Source organism: Mustela putorius, unplaced genomic scaffold (genome assembly GCF_011764305.1).
Source record: "Mustela putorius furo isolate JIRA1106 unplaced genomic scaffold, ASM1176430v1.1 tig00003988_pilon_pilon_pilon, whole genome shotgun sequence".
NCBI classification, from domain to species: domain Eukaryota; kingdom Metazoa; phylum Chordata; class Mammalia; order Carnivora; family Mustelidae; genus Mustela; species Mustela putorius.
Window position 1 is genome coordinate 14,620,072 of NW_025422127.1, and position 21,018 is coordinate 14,641,089.

A 21,018-nucleotide genomic window follows, 5' to 3' on the forward strand; every position below is an offset into this window, starting at 1 on the left:
CTCTGCGTTGGCTCAGGTCACGGTCCTAGAGTCCTGAGATCGAGTCCCGCTTCGGGCTCTCTGCTCAGTGGGGAGCCTGCTTCCTCCTCTCTCTATGCCTGCCTCTCTGCCTACTTGTGATCTCTGTCTGTCCAATAAATAAGTAAAATTTTTTTTAAAAAGATATACAGACAGCAAATAAGCACCTAGAAGGTACCCAACATCATTAGTCATTAAAATTAAAGCCACAATGAACTACCACAACAAACCTATTAAGAGTATCTACTTAAAGTTGGGAATGCCTGGGTGGTTCAGTTGGTTAAGTGTCTGCCTTAGGCTCAGGTCATGATCCTGGGATCCTGGGAACAAATCCTGCATTGGGATCCGTGCTCTTGGGGAGCCTGCTTCTCTCTCTCACTCTGCCTCTCCCCCCAGCTTGTGTGCTCTCTCTCTCTGTTCAATAAGTGAATAAAATCTTTAAAAAAAAATCTGGGGGCGCCTGGGTGGCTCAGTGGTTTAAGCCGCTGCCTTCGGCTCAGGTCATGATCTCGGGGTCCTGGGATCGAGTCCCACATCGGGCTCTCTGCTTGGCGGGGAGCCTGCTTCTCTCTCTCTCTCTCTCTCTCTCTGCCAGCCTCTCTACCTACCTGTAATCTCTCTCTGTCAAATAAATAAATAAAATCTTTAAAAAAAAAAAAATAAAATAAAATTAAAAAAAAAAAAAATAAATAAATAAATAAAAAAAAATCTGAAGTTAAAATTCCAAGTGTCAGGGAGATTGCAGGACAAGTGGAACTCTCATATTCCTGGCAGAACTGTAAAAACTATTTTGGAATACAGTGTGGCAGTTTGTAGAAAAAATTAAACATACACATGTCATAAGACCCAGTCATTCCAGTCCTAGTATTTATCAAGAAAAATGAAAATATATGTCAACGCAGAAATCTGTTCAGAAATGTTCACAGCAGCTTAACTGGTAACAGGAAAAAGTCTGAAAACAACTAAAATGTTCATTTGTAAGTGAAGATACACTGTGGTATATCCATACAAAAAATACTACAACTACTACTTGGCAATTAAAAAGAATAAACAATTAATACATAAATACATAAATGAATCTCAAAGTATGTTAAGTCAAAGAAACTAAACAAAAAGTATCAACTGTATGACTCAATTTAAGTAAGACACTTTTTAAAAAGGCACAAGAAAGAAAGCAGATTGGTGTCTTCCTGGAAGAGGGTGGAGTGGGAGTAGTGAAGAGGGGGAATGGGACAAGAGGGAAGGATCATACAGGGGCCTAAGAAAATTTTTGAAGGTGATATGTTCATTAACTTGATTGTGACAAAGGTTTAGTTTATTTTAGGCATTCAAAATCCCAACACCTGTGGGAATGGTATAGCCACTCCACTGCCCAGCCACCATCATTGTAAGAAACTCCATCAGAAATTCAACTGGCTTTAAAAAAAAAAAGAAAGAAAGAAATTCAACTGGCTTCCAAACTGGAGGCGGATCCCAGGGGAAAAACAAAACAAAAACAGATCAATCCACCAGTCCACTCTGACAGTTGGAATCACCAGAAGCACAAGTTTTATTCATTTCAAAGCTCAGAGTAAAGGATCTGAACTTTCTTATTTAAAGAAATAATACTGTATGTAAAAGGTTTAAAAAAGGAATATATCTAAGAAATTCTACATGACAGGATTCCATTTTTTAAAATCTAGAGGTGACATAAAGATTTCTAAAACCTTTCATTTTGTAGAACCAAAATAGCAAGAATAAAAATATACCTTCTCCAGGGTGCCTGGGTGGCACAGTTGGTTAAGCACCCAACTCTTGATTTCGGGTCAGGTCTTGAGCTTGTGAGATCAAGCCCCGTATCAAGCTTCGTGCTCAGCAGCAGAGTGCACTTAAGATTCTCTCTCCCTCTCCCCACTCCATTGTATACTTTCTCTCTCTCTCCCTAAAATAAATAAATCTTTAAACACACACACACACATACACACACACACACACTTTCTCCCAACGTGTGATTTTTGTGCTCATCTTCTAAAGGAATCAAAGATGAAAATGGATTCTTTCTACAAGTTCAATTTTTAGTATATTCCATGAGCTGTATCAAATAGAGAAAATGTGGTCCACAAACTCACCATTTGTACAACAGACTCTCTTAATCTTGTCTCTTCTTCAGTCATGAGAGTCAATTCTTTGCACACCATGGCAGCCAGCCCCACGTCTAAGCATTCCGGATCTGCTGCCATCTTGAAAATGAGTTCTTCATGGGAAAAGACACAGTGGCGCCTTAGCCGTCGGTAGTGATTAACACATTGACGTCCAATGGGCAACTGTAAACAAAATTGTCAAATTAAATTACTTGCTTATAACATATTCCAGAGCAAAAACCAGTACTTAGTCTACAGCTCCTCTGTTTTATTACCAAAAAAGGTAGAATAACAAATTTCATTTGAACATAAAAGGAAATGTAAATATAAAATCTTTATGGCCCAGCAGGAATTTCAAAGGCCTTCCCACAGAAAATTTCTATAATTTGAGATGCTAAGCTTCTAGCCTAAGCTATTGATTTTCTACTCTACTCATTATGTACAACAAGAAGTACAGTTCCTTGATACTTAAATGAAAAAGCAAACTCTTTTAGACCACTTTAACATAAGCTGCCTTTAAAGAATAAAGAAAAAAACATTTAGGTAATAAAGGGTTAAGTGGATAGCTTCAGCATGGAAGTTTCCACAGACCAAAAAGCAGAGATGTTATTAAAAGTTTAAAAAAAAAGAAGAAGAAAGAAAAGGGGAGGAAAAAAGCACTACCTTCAACAATTCATATTAACTTTTATTATAAGAACCAAACCAAAAGACAATTTAGATAAAGCATCTAGAAATTCTTTTAAAAGGATCAGTCTGGTCTAAAGAGAATCCAAGTGAAATCGTAAGATTATACACTTTATTCTCCCTAAGTGAATAAACAAATCACTAGATGCTCACTTTTCATAATCATCAGATACACCTTTTAGGATAAATTCTGAAAACTTCTTTAACCATCAAGCTTTAAGCCAAATTATGATACTGGTTATACTACATAGGCACACCTTGGAGATACTGTGGGTTGGGTTCCAGACCACCATAAATAAGTATCACAATAAAGTAAGTAAAATGAATGATTTGTTTTTCCAGTACACATAAAAGTTATGTCTACATTATAGTGTAGTGTTTAGTGTGCAACAGCATTATGTCTAAAAAAACAATGTACACAACTTAACTCAAAAATACTTCCTTGCTAAAAAATGCTAACCATCATTGGAACTTTAAGACGTAATTTCTAATCACAGAGACCAGAACAAATAATAACAAAAAAGTTTGAAATATTGCCAGAATTCCCAAAATGTGATACAGAGACGTGAAGTGAATAAATGCTATTGGAAAAACGGTGCCAACTGACTTGCTCTCAAAACAGTGTTGCCACAAGCTCTCAATTTGTAAAAAATGCAATTATGTGTGGAATGTAATAAAGCAAAGTGCAATAAAACAATGTATGCCTGTACATAAAACAAACACATATATACACACACATTTCCTCCCTCCTATCTTTCACCAACTTCTACCCTTCTGTCCAGCAGGAAAACCTGGGTAGTTTAAATGGGAGTTTTAGTTTACATTTGAAAACTATGACATAAAAGAGAAAAAATAAGAAAATGGACCTTTAAGAACCTTTAAGAATTCACCTCCATGTTGAAAAAGGCAGAAGACAATCACAGGAATTACATTTTGAGAATATAAGACTATCTCTAAATCAAACATTGTTTCCATGCTCTTTTTTTGTTTTTTGTTTTCTTTTTTACGTAGGCTCCACCTCCAGTGTAGAGCTCAATACAGGGCTTGAACTCAGGACCCTGAGATCATGACCTGAGCCAAAATCAGAGTTGGATGTTTAACCAACTGGGCCACCCAGGCGCACCTACTCTTTTAAAGAAACAGTATTTCGGAGTGCCCGGCTGGCTGAGTCTTTAGGCGTCTACCTTTGGCTCAGGTCATGATCCCAGAGTTCTGGGATGGAGCCCTGCATTGGCGGGGTGGGGGGCGGGCACAGTCCCTGCTCAGCAGGAAGCTTGCTTCTCCCTCTCCCACTCCCCCTGCTTGTGTTCCCTCCCTCACTGTGTCTGTCAGATAAATAAGTAAAAATCTTAAAAAAAAAAAAAAAAAGAAAGAAAGAAAGAATCTTTCCAAAGAAAATAATGATACTGAACTTAGGCATTATCCTATTAACACACAACTCTTCCATTTCCTAATTCATAAATATTTACTTGTTAAACATTTTTTATATAGATTAACAATGGCAAGAAAATATGAAGATCTTAATTATTATACTCTGTAAAGAAGCCACATAAAATAGAACTGATTATCTGTTGTGGCTTATAAACTTAGTACCATCAATCACCATATTCCAAATCTAAAGCTACTATAATTTTTCATATCTAGCATATCTCTTCTTTTCAAGAGTTTCAAGGATTTCTACATATACCATCTCAATTGTTTGAGGTTATTAAGAGAATCTTAGTATCTTCACAGACAAGGTAAAAAACTTAGGCACACTGAAATTAAAAGAGTTGCCAAAGGCCACACATCAATAACAGCAAACACATTAAAGGCAGAAACCATCTCGAATTCATTTCTGAATTATCTTTATTTCCTATACTACATCCAGCCAAGAAGTAAATCATAAACATTTTAATAAAGGTTAGCTGAATTTTAAAAAATAGACCTCACACCTAAGGGAAAGTCCTAAGCTCAGTCTTGCTCATACTGCTTCCTAAGCCTAATGTTTCAAATTACTAGATCAAATAAGATTACTCATCACGTCATTCATTAACCAAGGAAACAAAAATTCATGAAATCATGAATCATGGAATTTAATAAATTAATGTGCCCACAGAAAACACAAGACCCACTATTACTAAAAATATCTCCCCCTTGGGACACCTGCATGGTTCAGTCGGTTGGCATCTGACTCTTGATTTTGTTCAGGTCGTAATCTCAGGGTCCTGAACTCAACAAGAGATCAAGCCACATGTCAGGCTCTGCGCTCAGCATGGAACCTGCTACAATGATCTCTTCTCCCTCAGGGTGCTCTCTCTCTCTCTTAAAATATAAAAACAAAAACTCCCAAATATTGAGAGGAGACCAAAAAAAGATCACAAAATGAAAACTAAAGTCAAAGAGTGTATTATAAATTTGCAGTCTTTTCCCAACCAACATGACATAATCATAACTAGTCACGTTTTGATATCTACCTCATACAAAAAAGCAAAATAGCAATCACTGGCATTATCATTTATTTTATTTTTTAAAAGATTTTATTTATTCCTTTGAGAGCAAGAGAGAGCACAAGCAGGGGAAAGGGTAAAGAAAAAGGGAGAAACAGACTCCCTCCTGAGCAGGGAGCCTGATGCAGGACTCCATCCAAGACTCCAGGATCATGACCTGAGCTGAAGTCAGATGATTAAACGACTGAGCCACCCCAGCACCTTTGGCATTATCAGTTAAACACAAGTATATCCCACAAGAGATCTCAGAACTATAGCTACTCTTTAAGTTTTTTTTTTAAGAAATGCAAAAAAACATAAAATGGTAGGAAGAATAAAATCACTTAATTGTCTATAAGAAGGGAAGTAATAAAGGGGTATTTTAAAATAAAAATCCAAGTTAGATACCTGAAAATACAGGTAAAATTAATTCTTAAAAAGACCCAGTTGTCAAAAAGAAAAGATCTAGTTGTCATTATAAAATCCTTAAGTTGCTCAGAGAAGGCAAAGACTAGAGGCACGACAGTCTCTCAGAAAAGAAAGATTCAAAAACTAACAAGTGCTCATTTAAAATTCAAACAGAATGGGGAAAAGAATGAATGGATGAGAAGTAGAGAACTATAAAATCTTCCAAATAAAAACTGCAATGGAAACTCTAACTGAATTCTCTAAATTACAACACCCATTCCAGTCTCTACTAAAATATTCATAAGGGCACCTGGGTAGCTCAGTTGGTTAAGCGACTGCCTTCGGCTCAGGTCACGATCCTGGAGTCCCAGGATTGAGTCCCGCAGTGGGCTCCCTGCTCGACAGGGAGTCTGCTTCTCCCGCTGACCTCTCTCCCCTCATGCTCTCTCTCTCTCTCAAATAAATAAAATCTTAAAAAAAATAAAAAATAAAATATTCATAAATCCTCCCCTCTCCACCTAAGCAAATATGGCCACTAAGATGCATTTTCCAGGGGTGTTAGTAGACGTACAACAGCTACTTGCTATAGAACAGACCCAGTCAGCAGTACAGAAGTTCACAGCTTCAGCAAAGTTGTAGCCCTGGTTAAATCCAGAATGATAGGCACGAGGAAATGTCACAACAAACTCGCCAGCACACTGATTGGTCCTGTACACCTAAATGCAAAGTGGGAACAGGGATACAAAACAAAACAAAATAAAAACAACAAAAAAGAGGAAGAGATTTTATCAGTCACTTTCAGAGGCATTTTCTAAAATTAAAAACAGTAAAGCATTCACCTACCCATATCAGAAAATAATATCAGGGTTTAAGAAGCAGCCTGAACTCTTACCTTCTTTATTTTATTTTTTTTTAAGATTCTATTTATTAATTTGAGAGAGAGACAGTGAGAGAGAACATGAGCGAGGAGAAGGTCAGAGGGAGAAGCAGACTCCCCATGGAGCTGGGAGCCCAATGTGGGACTCGATCCCAGGACTCCAGGATCATGACCTGAGCCGAAGGCAGTCGTCCAACCAACTGAGCCACCCAGGCGTCCCCGAACTCTTACCTTCTTAAAACAGTCACTGATAACAAGCTACAATAATTCACAACAAGAAGTAGCAGACAGGGAGCCTGGGTGGCTCAGTCATTAAGCATGTACCTTTGGCTCAGGTCACGATCCCAGGGTCCTGAGATAGAGCTCAAATTGGGCTCCCTGCTCAGACGGAAGCCTGCTTCTCCCTCTCCCACTCCTCCTGCTTGTGCTCCCTCTCTCTCTGTGTAAAATAAATAACTAAAATCTTTTTTAAAAATAAATAAAATAAAATTGTAATTGACTTAAAAAAAAAAAGTAGCAAATTCTCAAAAAGAAAATGTTACTCCTACTGGGCTACTAGTTTCTGAAATGTGATAAAATTTTTACAATTAAGAGACTTTTTCTTGGGACGCCTGGGTGGCTCAGTTGGTTAAGCAGCTGCCTTCGGCTCAGGTCGTGATCCCAGTGTCCTGGGATCGAGTCCCACATCAGGCTCCTTGCTCCACAGGGAGCCTGTTTCTCCCTCTGACTCTGCCTTCCACTCTGTCTGCCTGTGCTTGCTCTCGCTCTCTCTCTGACAAATAAATAAAATCTTAAAAAAAAAAAAGAAAAAGAGAGACTTTTTGTTTTATCCCTTCATCCTTATGTTGTCAGTAACATTAAAAAATGGAATTGCCTCCTACTCTTAGATAATTTTTTGGAAATTAACTAGGTAATTAGCTCACATGTTATATGGCGATAACCTCAAAATCAGTTTTCCTGGATTCCACTTATTTTTATGATAAGATTATGTGTCTTTATTTATTTATTTTAGAGACAGTATGTGTGCGCTACCCAGCCACCCCAATACTATGTGTCTCTAGAAAAATCCCAGATTCAGGGGGCGCCTGGGTGGCTCAGTGGGTTAAGCCGCTGCCTTCGGCTCAGGTCATGATCTCAGGGTCCCAGGATCGAGTCCCGCATCGGGCTCTCTGCTCAGCGGGGAGCTTGCTTCCCTCTCTCTCTCTCTGCCTGCCTCTCCATCTACTTGTGATCTCTCTCTGTCAAATAAATAAATAAAATCTTAAAAAAAAAAAAAAGAAAAGAAAAGAAAAATCCCAGATTCTAGTATAAGTTCACTCTGCTTTTAGCTCAGGTCATGATCCCAGGTCCTGAGATCAAGCCTTATATCCAGCTCCCTTCTCAGTGGGGAGTCTGCTTCCCACTCTGCTCCTCCCCGCTGCGGGCATGTGTATAACGTATAAGCGCTCTCTCTCACTATCTCTGTCTGAAACAAGTAAGATCTTTTAACACAAATTAATACTGGGCGCCTGGCTGGCTCAGTCAGTTACAGCATCCAACTCTTGATTTCGGCTCAGGTCATGGTCTCAGGGTCACGAAATCAAGCCTCACATCAAGCTCCATGCTCAGTGCAGAGTCTGCCTGAGATTCTGTCTCTCCTTCTCCCTCTGCCCCTCCCCCCATTCATGCTTGCACACTCTGTCACTCTCTAAATAAAATCTTTTTTAAAAAGGTAAAGCAAAAAAGGTATTCATAGTATTTGATTATCACATATTTATTTATTTGTTGTTTGTTTATTTTTAAAAATTTTATTTATTTATTTGCCAGAGAGAGAGAGAGCACACAGGCAGGCAGAGTGGCAGCAGAGGCAGAGGGAGAAGCAGACTCCCGCCGAGCAAGGAGCCCGATGTGGGACTCTATCCCAGGATGCTGGGATCATGACCTGAGCCGAAGGCAGCCGCTTAACCAACTGAGTTACCCAGGCGTCCCTGATTATCACATATTTTAAAAAAAAAAAAAAAAAGCTGTGAAACCTTTAATGAAGTATGATCTCCAAAGGGTAAGTATTAGTTTCAAGTATCACTTAAAAATACTCTATACTCGGGGCACCTGGGTGGCTCAGTGGGTTAAGCCACTGCCTTCGGCTCAGGTCATGATCTCAGGGTCCTGGGATCAAGTCCCGCATCGGGCTCTCTGCTCAGCAGGGAGCCTGCTTCCCTCTCTCTCTCTCTCTCTGCCTGCCTCTCTGCCTACTTGTGATCTCTGTCAAATAAATAAATAAAATTAAAAAAAAAATACTTTACACTCTGACAAAACAAAGATAATACAGATAATAAATTAGAGAGTATTATTACTTCAATAGACAATAAAGAATGTAAGATTTTTGTCAAAACCAGGATATAAAGGTTTACTGAAAACAGAAGCCTACTGAATAGGTTGCTAATCATAAAGTAAGATTAATACTTTAAAACACCTCTTTCTTACCAAGAAATGTTGTTCCCTTCAGAATATAAATTGTAATTTGGCTAGAAGATGAAATCTTTTGCTTCGAGTTATAAAACAAATGTGTTTCTGTCTAATGAGAAGATAACAGAACCTTAAAATGAAAATACTAAAAGGAGACACAAAAAGACTCACAGGCACACCATGCTCCATCAGTACATTGGGGTTCATGATGGTGACTAACTGATGCAGGAGATCAGGCTGGGACTCAAACAACTCAGGGGCCAGCTCCCTCATCACCTCCTCCAGCTGTTCAGCAGCATGAGATGGCACACCATACCATGTCTTTGGCTCCCCCCTAGCAAAAAGAAATAATTGTTTAGCTAGGTGAGCATGTTACCAACAAGGCCAGAGTCTCTCATTCAAATCCACTGAACTACAATTAATTTTGTCTTGTCCATGGTCACAGATTATATACCCTGAATCTTGGCAAACCAATTCATGAATCTGTTCATAACAGGAAGTAAGGCAAGGTACATAAATACGTAGACACATACTTATCACTACTATTAAAATTAATTCTAAATCAACTTAATGCAATTCAAAGCACATGAACTCTTTAAGGTGGATCAATAAATAGTTTCTTCATATAGGAAAGGCACTATATGAAAAATAAACATCATTCCAAAGGATACTAACATACTACCTTATTTCCTAAGTCCCCTGGACATTCCCATTATCCCCACAATGATCAAATCTGAAGTCAACACTCTGTAGAATACCTTTACATAACTTCACTAAGTTGAATTTTACTAACCTAAAAACTAAAGCAAGGGTAGAAACTGTTGAAACCTTGAAAAGAGTTCTATCTACAAATCTTAAGAACCAAAAACTTGGCATCATTAATGCACCAGACTTTAGTGAACTAGAGTTCATTTATAATACGATGCTGTACTTCTAGGAAATAGATTTAGTGAGTCATAGTATTTATAAAACAGCTGAATTTCCTAATCCTAATACAATCCAGTGCTGTCTCCAAGAGAACTTACTGCAATAATGAGAATATTCTGGGGTGCCTGGGTGGCTCATGGTCTCAGGGTTCTGGGATCAAGCCCAGCATTGGGCTCTCTCTCAGCAGGGAGCTTCCCCCTCTCTCTCTGCCTGCCTCTCTGCCTACTTGTGATCTCTCTCTCTGTATCAAACAAATAAATAAAATCTTAAAAAAATAACAATAATAATGAGAATATTCTTTATCTGTGCCGGCCAATACACAGGGCTCTAGTCACCGGTGACCATAAAGTACTTGAAATGCTTCCTGTAACTGGGGAAGTACATTTTTAATTTTACTTAATCTTAACTAATTTAAAAAGCCACATGTAGCTAAGAGTTATCGTATTATACAGCACAGTGATAAAGCAGAGAAATAAAATCACTACAGTTTTCCAATACTGCATAGTGTGATTTGAGCAGTATTTTCCAAATGGAGAAAATCATTTAACTGATGTCATGATAATTTACATGGGCAAGTCAATGAAAGCTGTGGGGGAGCCACAAAAAAATTCAGCCAAAGAATTTAATAAATATGCACATAACAGGCATTTTTAGGGAAAATGGCATTAAAAAGAAAAAATCTTTTAATAACTTCCAATCCTGAAGGTTTAGTCAGATCTCAATTATACATACTTTTTTTTTAAACTATACATACTTTAAAATCCTACCTTGCATATCAAAAGATATACCAAGGTAATTGCCCCATATACCAAATTAAGTATCACACGACCTAAAACTGCAGGCTCTGATGCATGCTCCATGTACATACTTTAAAAGGGAAGGTGTCTGAGATATACATACCTTTAGGACCTTCTATGCTTCTCTATATATTACCCTCCTTTGGGTAGGAATAATTTTAAATTCAGTTCTTGCTAATATATCACCTAATATCATTACAACTTTTTTTTTTTAAGATTTTATTTATTTGTCAGAGATAGAGAGAGAGAGTACACACAAGCAGGCAGAGAGGCAGGCAGAGGCAGCAAGAGAAGCAGGCTCCCTGCCGAACAAGGAGCCCGATGTGGGACTTGATCCCAGGACCTTGATCCCAGGACCTTGGGATCATAACCTGAGCTGAAGGCAGCGGCTTAATCAACTGAGCCACCCAGGCGTCCCTCATTACACCTTTAAAAAGATTCCTAAGCATGTAACAAAAATCATACATACCAGTGTAAGTAGTTGATTGAATAACTCCAGTGATCTTCAATGTGCCAGCAAAAAGAAGAGAAACACATTCCTACATAGAGCCATGGCACCTTCATACCAGAGATGTCTACATTAATATGTGCAAGAACAGATTGCTCTAGGACAGGCATATTATTCAAATTCCAACCAGAAAGCGCATATTCCTATCAAGAAAAAAAAAAGATATATATGCAAGATCAGAAACGACAAGTGCCCCAATTCCAAGGGAGTCTTCAAAAAAAACTAAAAAATGCATGTAGTATTTATAATAATCTAGTTCATCTGTGCTCTTTGCTCTGTAACACATAACTCATGTAACTATCTTATCCAGGTGGTATTCACATTTCCCTTTAATTATTTCAGATCCCTCCGGTTTATCCTGAAGGATAAAAGCATTTTTACACTATTCCTCCCTACCTTACTGGTAAAATAATGTAAGACTCATTTTAATAGGTCAGTATTATATTTCTATTTTACCCCCAGGAGTGTAATTTCCCAAAATGTTTACCACTATGTTTATAGAATGGTGTCAGATGCTATGAAAACAAAAAATAGTAAGACACTTAATCCTGCATTTATGTCAACACCAAAGACTAAGATGATGCAGAAAGTTACCACTACCACCCTCACTACAAACATGTCCAGAAATATTAAATAAATTATAACAATAACAAAAACATCTGTTTCATAGAAGAACTCAGAAGAGTAAAGAATTCCCAGTTTCCAGAAACAAAGAAAGGAATGAAAGGCAGAATGAAAAAGGAAAGCTATTGTCCCTGAGTTTTCATTGAGGTTTCTAATTAGACGGGACACCAAGTTTCCCAAAAACCTATCCTTGAAGCCGTGAAGTAAAGCCTTAAAGTGCTTATCGTCCTTGTGGAGAGCAATTCTCAAAGTGGGGTCTAGGGAACCTAAGACTATTTCAAGGAATCTGCAAATCAAACTATTTTCATAATAACTGTAAGATGTTATTTGCCCTTTTCACTCTCATTCTTGCAGGAACATAGTGTGAGTTTTCCAAAGGATACAAGGATATGTGACATCACAACAGACTGACAACAGACTGAATGCAGAAACAGGTAAGAGAATCCAACTGCCTTCTAATAGGAGGTTGATGACCTGCTGAACCTGGATGCCAGGTACTCTAGGGAAGAAGGGAAATTCCTTATTATGTACACTTTCATACATTTGAAACTTTCTATAATACAGCGTTGAAAAATAAAACCTGCAAAGTAAGGGATTTAACAGCCAATGACAACAGTGAAGAGAGAATGTGTCAACTAGAATTCAGATTTGAGAGTATCATCCATAATGTAGCACAAAACAATGAAAACTATATTTGTGATTAAGAGTCGCAGAAGATAGAATAAGAAAGTCCAGCACAGGTTTAAGTAAGAATTCCATTAAAAAATAAAGACATGATTCATACCCTCAACAGGCTTTTTAAAGAAAGCTTTCAGGGGTGCCTGGGTGGCTGAGTTGGTTAGGTGTCTGCCTTCAGCACAGGTCACAATCTCGACCCAGGATTGAGCCCCACATCAGGCTCCCTGCTCAGTGGGGAGTCTGCTTCTCCTTCTCCCTCTGTCTCTCACTTTATCTCTCTCTCAAATAAGTAAAATCTTAAAAAATAATAAAAATAAAAAATAAAAGAGGCTGTCAGTTATTTAATATTTTATTTATTTATTTGAGAGCGAGCAAGACACAGTGTGCATGAGTGGGGGAAGGAGCAGAAGCAGCAGACTCCCTGCTGAGCACCAAGACTGATACAGGGCTCAGTCCCAGGTCCCTGAGGATCATGACCTGATATGATGTCAGACATCTAGGCAACAGCCGCCCAGGCGCCCCCAAAGCTTTCCACAATTACTACTCCATATGCTTTTTAGTTGGTTGGTCTGCTGATTGCCTGAAAACATAATGAATCACTTGAAGAGATAAGGCCTACATACAAAGTTTCAAGACAAGGCTGTATAGGGACGCCTGAGTAATTCCTAAGTAATACCCTGCTCAGCTGGGGATCTGCTTCTCCCTCTTCCTCTGTACCTCCCCCTGCTTGTGCTCTCTTTCTCTCTCTCTCTCAAATGAATAAATAAAAATCTTTAAAAAAAAAAAAAAAAAAGACAAGGCTGCATATATTAAACTCCAAATACAGATAAAAGAGCAATTTCTTTAATTCTTCAGAGGACAATAGTAATCAGTATGGGTTTGCATCATTAAGAAAACTTCTATGAAAAGGAAGAAGCAGAGTACAGCTTGGAAAAAATAGATAAGCTTTCACAGTAAATGACGGAGGGACCAAAAATATACTGTTCTGACAGGTGAAAGGGAAGAGTAGAATAGTCATGCTCAGAAATACAGGAAATAAGATTAGAAAAGAAGAATCTTGGACCTTTAATCTTATGTTTCAAACTAAGAAGCTTGGATTTTAGCCTATGTTCAGAAGAGAAATAAGACAGAATTTGAAAAATGAAGCAATATAAACATAGTATCTTCAGTATTTTTAAACTTTTGATTATGGAAAATTTTAAACCACTTTTAAACTTTTAAACTACTTTACAAAAAAAAAAGTAGACAGAATTGCATACTAAACTCCCAAAGACCTTTCGACCTTAAATTTTTTTTTTTTTTTAAGATTTTATTTATTTATTTGACAGAGATCACAGAGAGGCAGGCAGAGAGAGAGGAAGGGAAGCAGGCTCCCTGCTGAGCAGAGAGCCTGATGCAGGGCTCAATCCCAGGACCCTGAAATCATGACCGGAGCTGAAGGCAGAGGCTTAATTTAACCCACTGAGCCACCCAGATGCCCCCGACCTTAAAATTTTAAATAAAAGCAATAATAAAAAAGATTGCAGAGAGAAGCAGTAAGCAGAAAATGGTTACCATAACAGGCCTAAGACTGCTTTTCTTCAAAGAGCCTGCTTAAAGTTCTGTTAGCTGGCATATGCAAACTTACATCATCAACAGTTCCCTCCACTAATACAGAGTGATTCACAATGCCTAGGCTATACAACGAGGTTTACATACACCTGCTTTCCTTCTGGGTGTCTGCGGTGTTAGTATGTGTTGAGTAGAGGATGCCTTCGTCACCATGTTCCTATAAAACCTTGAGCACTAAGTCTCTAATGAGCTTCTCCGGTAGGCTAATACTTCATACACACTGTCAATTTGATACTAGTGCATCCTGTGTAACTCCATTGGAAGAGGACTCTCGGAAGCTTCTACCTGGTTTTCTCTGGACTTGGACCATGCATCTTTTCCCTTTGTTTATTCTGCTTTGCCTTCTTTCACTATAATAAATCATAGCCATGAGTCCTCCCAGAAAAATCACTGAACCTGGAGATGGTCTTAGGGAGTCCCAACACAAGTGGTCATTTATGTAAAACTATGGTAATCATCCCAACATGATATGATAGGACCTAGAGAAGGATGGTGGTAGTGGGTATGAAAAAGAAGGCAATCCTATAGAAAATAATGAAAAGTGAACTAACAGGATTTAATATGGAGCAAAGACAAGAAGGAAAAAAAATGTTCCCAAGGTTTCAAGTCCTATACCTCTTTTTATTTCTTAGAAGTTCTGTTGATAAGCACACTGTACTCATAAGATAAATACGTTAACTTTGGAAGTACTTTTCCAGTAAACTTTGATACCAGAGAAATATGCTATCAGATATCAACAGTTAACCCATATAGAAGTTCAACATAAATGTACAACTCCTGGTGAAAAGCTGCAGTTATCTACTATTCTAATACAGTAACTTTCAGAGAGGAGTAATGAACTGATATAAGTATTAAAAAGTCTGAAGTGTTTGTTTTTTTTTTTTAAAGAGAGAGAGAAAGAGAACATGTGGGGGGGGGGTTGGGGGGATGCCACAGAGGAAGGGAGAATCCTGAAGCAGACTGCCGCTGAGTGGGGAGCCCATCTCAGGACTTAATCTCACCACCCAGAGATCATGACCCAAGCTGAAACCAAGAGTCGGCCACTCAACTGAATGAGTCACCCAGGCACCCCTAAAAAGTCCAAAGTTTGGGGCACCTGGGTGGCTCAGTGGGTTAAGCCTCTGCCTTCAGCTCAGGTCATGATCTCAGGGTCCTGGGATCAAGCCCCATATCGGGCTCTGTGCTCAGTGGGGAGCCTGCTTCCCCCCACCACCACTTGCCTCTCTACTTGTGATCTCTGTCTGTCAAATAAATAAATAAAATCTTTAAAAAAAAAGTCCAAAGTTTCATACACATTGTCTAATTAGTCCTTAAAATCCCTTTGTAATAAACAGGTTATCTCATTCCATCTTACAACACAAAAATAATATCCTGAGAAAAACACAATTGCTTAGAAAAATGGCAAATCCATGACCCAGTCTGTATCATCTGTCTCTGCATACTATGGTTGGTTACAACCCAGCATTTCTGCAGATCCTTTTCTTTTTTTAAGATTTTATTTATTTATTTGACAGAGACACAGCGAGAGAGGGAACACAAGCAGGGGGAGTTGGAAAGGGAGAAGCAGGCTTCCGGCTGAGCAGGGAGCCCAACGTGGGACCTGATCCCAGGACCCTGGGATCCTAACCTGAGCTGAAGGCAGATGCCCAGCAAGTGAGCTACCCAAGTGCTCCCCTCCACATTCTTATAAGAACGTGAATAGAGCAAAAACAGAAATAGATAAATGAATATTCATTCAAAACTCACACATGGAAAATTATTTATATTATTAATATTAATCACTGAGGTTTGACACTGAAAACAATCTTTAAAAACTCTATGACCCGGGCGCCTGGGTGGCTCAGTGGTTAAAGCCTCTGCCTTCGGCTCAGGTCATGATCCCAGGGTCCTGGGATTGAGCCCCACATTGGGCTCTCTGCTCAGCAGGGAGCCTCCTTCCTCCTCTCTCTCTGCCTGCCTCTCTTCCTACTTGTGATCTCTGTCAAATAAATAAATAAAATCTTTTAAAAAAAGAAAAAAGAGTATGTAAGGGGAGCCTGGGTGGCTCAGTCAGTTAAGTATTCAACTCTTGATTTCAGCTCAGGTCATGATCTCAGGTTGTGAGATGGAGGCCCCCATCAAGCTTCATGCACAGCAGAAAGTCTGCCTGAGGTTCTCTCCCTATCCCTTCCCCCTCTGTGCACTCTCTAAATATAAAAGAACAAGTCTTTAAAAAATATTTTAAAAACAGTAAGTAAGGGACACCTGGGTGGCTCAGTTGGTTAAGCAGCTGCCTTCGGCTCAGGTCATGATCCCAGCGTCCTGGGATCGAGTCCCACATCAGGCTCCTTGCTCAGCAGGGAGCCTGCTTCTCCCTCTGCCTCTGCCTGCCATTCTGTCTGCCTGTGCTCGCTCTCTCTCCTTCTCTCTCTGATAAATAAATAAAATCTTAAAAAAAAAAAAACAGTAAGTAAAAAGGAATATGTAATTCTGTATGTATGATGTATAAAGGCTTATATAGATATAGATCTGGAAGGATGCACTAGAAGATAAAATAGGGTCTTCCTCTGTCACACTAGAGACTTGGGTATGAGGGGTACTTTTTTTAAGATTTTTTATTTATTTACTTGAGAAAGAGTGCGAGCAGTGGAGAAAGGGAAGGCAGAGGGAGAGCAAGAAACAGACTCCCTGCTGAGCAGGGAGTCCAACGCAAGGTTCATTCCCAGGACCCCAAGATCATGACCCAAGCCAAAGGCAGATCCTTAAATGAATGAGCCACTCAGACGCCCCAGGAGGGAGATTTTTTAATTGTGAAGAACTTCCAGCAGTGGTTAATATGAAGAGATTGGGCAATTCTCCTCCACAGACAACAAAGATAAATCTGGACAAAATTACCAAAACCACCATTTCAAGGCACTTGAAATAAAAAGAAAAAAAAATTGAGAACCATTTACTGTTAAAAGACTAAAAGAAGGCTGAATAAAAATGTTCCCAAATAAGCAAAGACTAAAATAATTTATTGCTTAGATACCACACTAAAATAAAAGCAGTCCTCCAGACTGGAAGAAAATGAACCCGAAAGGCAACCTGTATCCCACAGGAATAAATGAAGAGCATCAGAAATGGTAAATTTGTGAGCAAATGTGTAACAGGGTGTATGTGTATTTTTTCCTTTTCTTTTTTTTAAATGCAAAATGGTTTAGAGTAATAATTATACTGCTATGTTTTTGTATTTATACATGTACATATAATGTATAACAATACACAAAAAGAAAGTAGGAAATGAAAAGATATTGTTTCTAAGTTGTTATATGCACCAGAATTAAGTCAATATTAACATGAAGTAGGCTGCATAGAGATGTACATTCTCAATAAAACCATTTAAAAAAATGTATATTATAATTATTAAAATCACTAAATAATTAAAAGGATCCAACCAAACAAAAAATAATATGGAGAAATTAATATGATATTATAAAAAGTATCTGTTTAACACTAGAAAATGGCCATAAAGGAGAGATAGAGGAAGACATACAAAATCACAAAATGGCAGACATACATCAGTATCAATAATTATGTTAAATGTAAATGAACTAAACTCCAATCAAAAGGCAACCCTCAGACTAGGTTTAAAAAAAGCAAATCCAGTCATATGCTGCCTAGAAGAGACACACTTTAGATCCTAAGGTAAAAACAGCTTCAAAGTGAAAGAACGGGAAAAGATATACCTTACAAACAGTAATCTTAAGAGAACTGGAATGGCTGGATATACTTTTAACTGTATATCCTATTGTACTATATAACCCTTTTTTTGGGTTTTTTTTTTAACCATGTGTAACTCTTTTAATAGGAAATAAAACTATTAATTACTGCCAATTCTAGAGGGAGAGAAAAAGTAAAAAGAACCAAAATAATGAGAAAAGGAAATGATCATCTTAATTCAGCTTTGTACATAGAGGTTTATCACTAATGCAAGAGGATTCCATTGTACATTACAGCTTAAACATATTTGAAAACCTACCTGCTCAAGTACTGAAAGAAATTTAATTTGGGGCCTATCAATGAAAAAAATTCTTTAAAAAAATTAAAATTAAAATAAAAAAGTACTCTTAAAGCACCTTCTAGATTCTCAAACAGAAAGAGGCAAAAAATTCTTTTAACTGGAATCATAGTTTTAAACTAATTAAATTGGTTTTAAAATGCAAAGTTAAACTTTGTTTTAAATTTCTTTTAAAGCTTGAGTGCTAGTACAGAGCTCCAAAGAAGGGACCCAAGAGGGCTGCCCTAAAGTTAAATTTTTAAAGATACTTTGAATGTATTATTTTTAAAACTGGATATTACTTATAATGTCCAAATCCTGCATAGTTAATATTTTAAATTAACATAAACCCATAAGATTAGAGAAAGGTAGTTTTCTACTATGCAAAGACTAAATCAACTTGGAATAAGTTTGAATTACTACTATCTGCTGCACCTCTTCTTCTGGCAGCATCTTTCTCCGACCATCCTTTACAGGAAATCCACTTCCAAAGTCTTTTGAGGAAATATCTGCTCCATACTCTACAATAACATCTTCTTCAATGCTGCTCACCAACCGCCAGAATTCCTTTTCTACTAGTTCTGTAGGAACCATCTACACAGGGAAAACAAAGATTACAGATTACTAACTCAACCATAACCATCTAACACATTATATGCCTGTCAAATGAAATAAACACATACCCATGATAAAATGAAAAAATCCTATTTCCAGAGCGAAAAAGACCAGGGTCCTAGCTCTTCCCACTAAGGACAGGGAAAAGCTAAAGACAAACTAGATATTGAGAAAAACATAATAAACTTGCACTGCCTTTTTGTGTAAGCTATTTCCCAGCTAAGAAATATAAAGATGACCCAGCAAGCACATCAAGGAGGAAAAAGGAAATGCAAAATTCAAGGCTGATTTTAATAGCTTTGCCAAATTTTTTGGATAGGGATTTTAAAAAGCCCAAGATCCCCTAGGAAAAGCAGCAAACTTCATATTACAAATAACCAAGCAAAAGGAACAACGGTCATATACTTCATGTTTTTCTATAAAAGATTACTCACAGAAGGCTAATAAACAATTCAAAGATCAAAGCAGATTTCTCAACAGGAGAGTACACAGTGCCACATTAGTGAGTGAAATAGAAACAGATGTCAAGGCCCCTTAATCTTCAAGATTTAATATTCTATCATCTTTTTCATGCTGTCTGTTTTTCCAAAAAATGATGAAAGCAAACCAAAAGCTTTAGACTCAGATAAATATTCATACCCTCCCCAAACTGACCTAAATGATAGATACTCACATGAACTGGCATATTGAAATAATCAGACTTAAAATTATCTGCCATCTCTCCAAAGCTCTGAAGCGTATACTCTCGTACAGCTTGTTCAAATCCAAAGGCCTCTCGAGGTTTATTACATTCCTAAGAAGAAGAAATACCTAAGATTAACTCACTGAAAATGAACTAACAAAATATTAGTATTACCTTCTTTGATAATTTCCCTAGGTGAAGCAAATCCAATCAACCTTAGACAGCAAAACAAGTATTAATTACTTGCAACACAGAATCAGGAAATAATGTTCTAGAACCTCAACTACATTTTCACAGCCTTCCGTAAGGAAGGTGGTAACAAAACAGCTTCAGACTCTGGAGTTGATATTAAGCTCTGGCACCAAAACAAACACTGGGAGAACTACTCCCATGCCATGAAGTCCAAGGATACCTATCATTCTCAGCTTCTCAGTGGATTTAGCTACAGAGAAAATAAATGTTCATGGACAAAGAAAATATAATGGATAAAGGGATATCCACTGGATTGCAAGAATATCTAGCTATAGGAAAGGCTGTTCCATACCATCAATAACCCTGACCAGTATATGAACACAAATTCTCAGAGCAGAACTGCTGCTGAATCATCTTACCTTGAGAATAATAACTCAAAGCTCTGAATACACCCACATACAGCCCAGTCAAGCCCTTCCCTTCCATGTACTATCACAGTATTTAGTTAAAATAAGTAAACAAATTAGGTATTTCAGGACAATAATGTCTTTAGACATTAAGAATAATTCAGGATAATCAAGTAAAAATTAAACTAATAGAACCATCAGTTTATCTGGTAACAGGAAAACTGGATGAATCCTAAGTTCTAGAGCTTCATGTCTGACTTATTTTTAAATTAAAAAAAAAAAAAAACCTACAGTCTTTCTTCATTTTTATTATTTTCCAAGAATACTAAGTTCTGAATATAAGTATCATTCATCTACATCAACAAACAGAATTATCTAACAGTCAAAAAAGAACTTATGAAAGGTAAGCTGCCGCAATACAATTATTATATTTTCATTCAATATTGCTCTTAAAAAATCGCAGAGACTTTAAACATTGAAGAACAAATTAAGAGCTTTTAATGGATTTACTGTATGTGTTATGTGAACATCACTGTTGTTAATTAAGAAAGGATCTGTAAAGTTTAGGCTTGTACCTCAGCAACACATTTAGGACACCTCCAATCTCCTTTGGGCACATCAGGTAGTGGGGGAATTAAACAAAATGTATGATAGCTGTCATCACATCCATCACACAAAAGCAACTTATCTTCATTATTTCCCCGACCACAAAACATACAAACATAGAGATCAACCTGTTAGAAAACAAACAAAATAAAATAGAAGTCTATTTTCTATATTAATAATATTAAATTTTTACCAGGAACTCCTTAATTGAAACAAACAAAATAATGTACACTAAGAGCACACATAACTTAAATCCTGAATATTTTTTAAATGACTGTATTTAGACAACTTTTCATAAAACTTCCTCAATCTCCTCAGTGCTTCTCAGGCAAG

At 37.6% G+C, this 21,018-nt stretch overlaps 1 protein-coding gene across 2 annotated transcripts in view; it reads right to left on the reverse strand.

The window, feature by feature from the left end:
- KDM5A (lysine demethylase 5A) overlaps positions 1–21,018 on the reverse strand; it is a 97,680-nt gene that overhangs the window by 51,250 nt on the left and 25,412 nt on the right. Inside the window, exons 8-14 of one of the 2 annotated variants that reach the window (XM_013046431.2) lie at positions 20,655–20,813; positions 19,472–19,591; positions 18,604–18,777; positions 11,214–11,395; positions 9,192–9,354; positions 6,295–6,414; positions 2,127–2,321 (exon numbers count right to left, since the gene is read on the reverse strand). In XM_013046431.2, coding sequence (XP_012901885.1) covers positions 2,127–2,321; positions 6,295–6,414; positions 9,192–9,354; positions 11,214–11,395; positions 18,604–18,777; positions 19,472–19,591; positions 20,655–20,813 — 1,113 coding nt within the window. The remainder of the gene's footprint in view (positions 1–2,126; positions 2,322–6,294; positions 6,415–9,191; positions 9,355–11,213; positions 11,396–18,603; positions 18,778–19,471; positions 19,592–20,654; positions 20,814–21,018) is intronic. The other variant, XM_004773709.3, reaches the window with a different exon arrangement.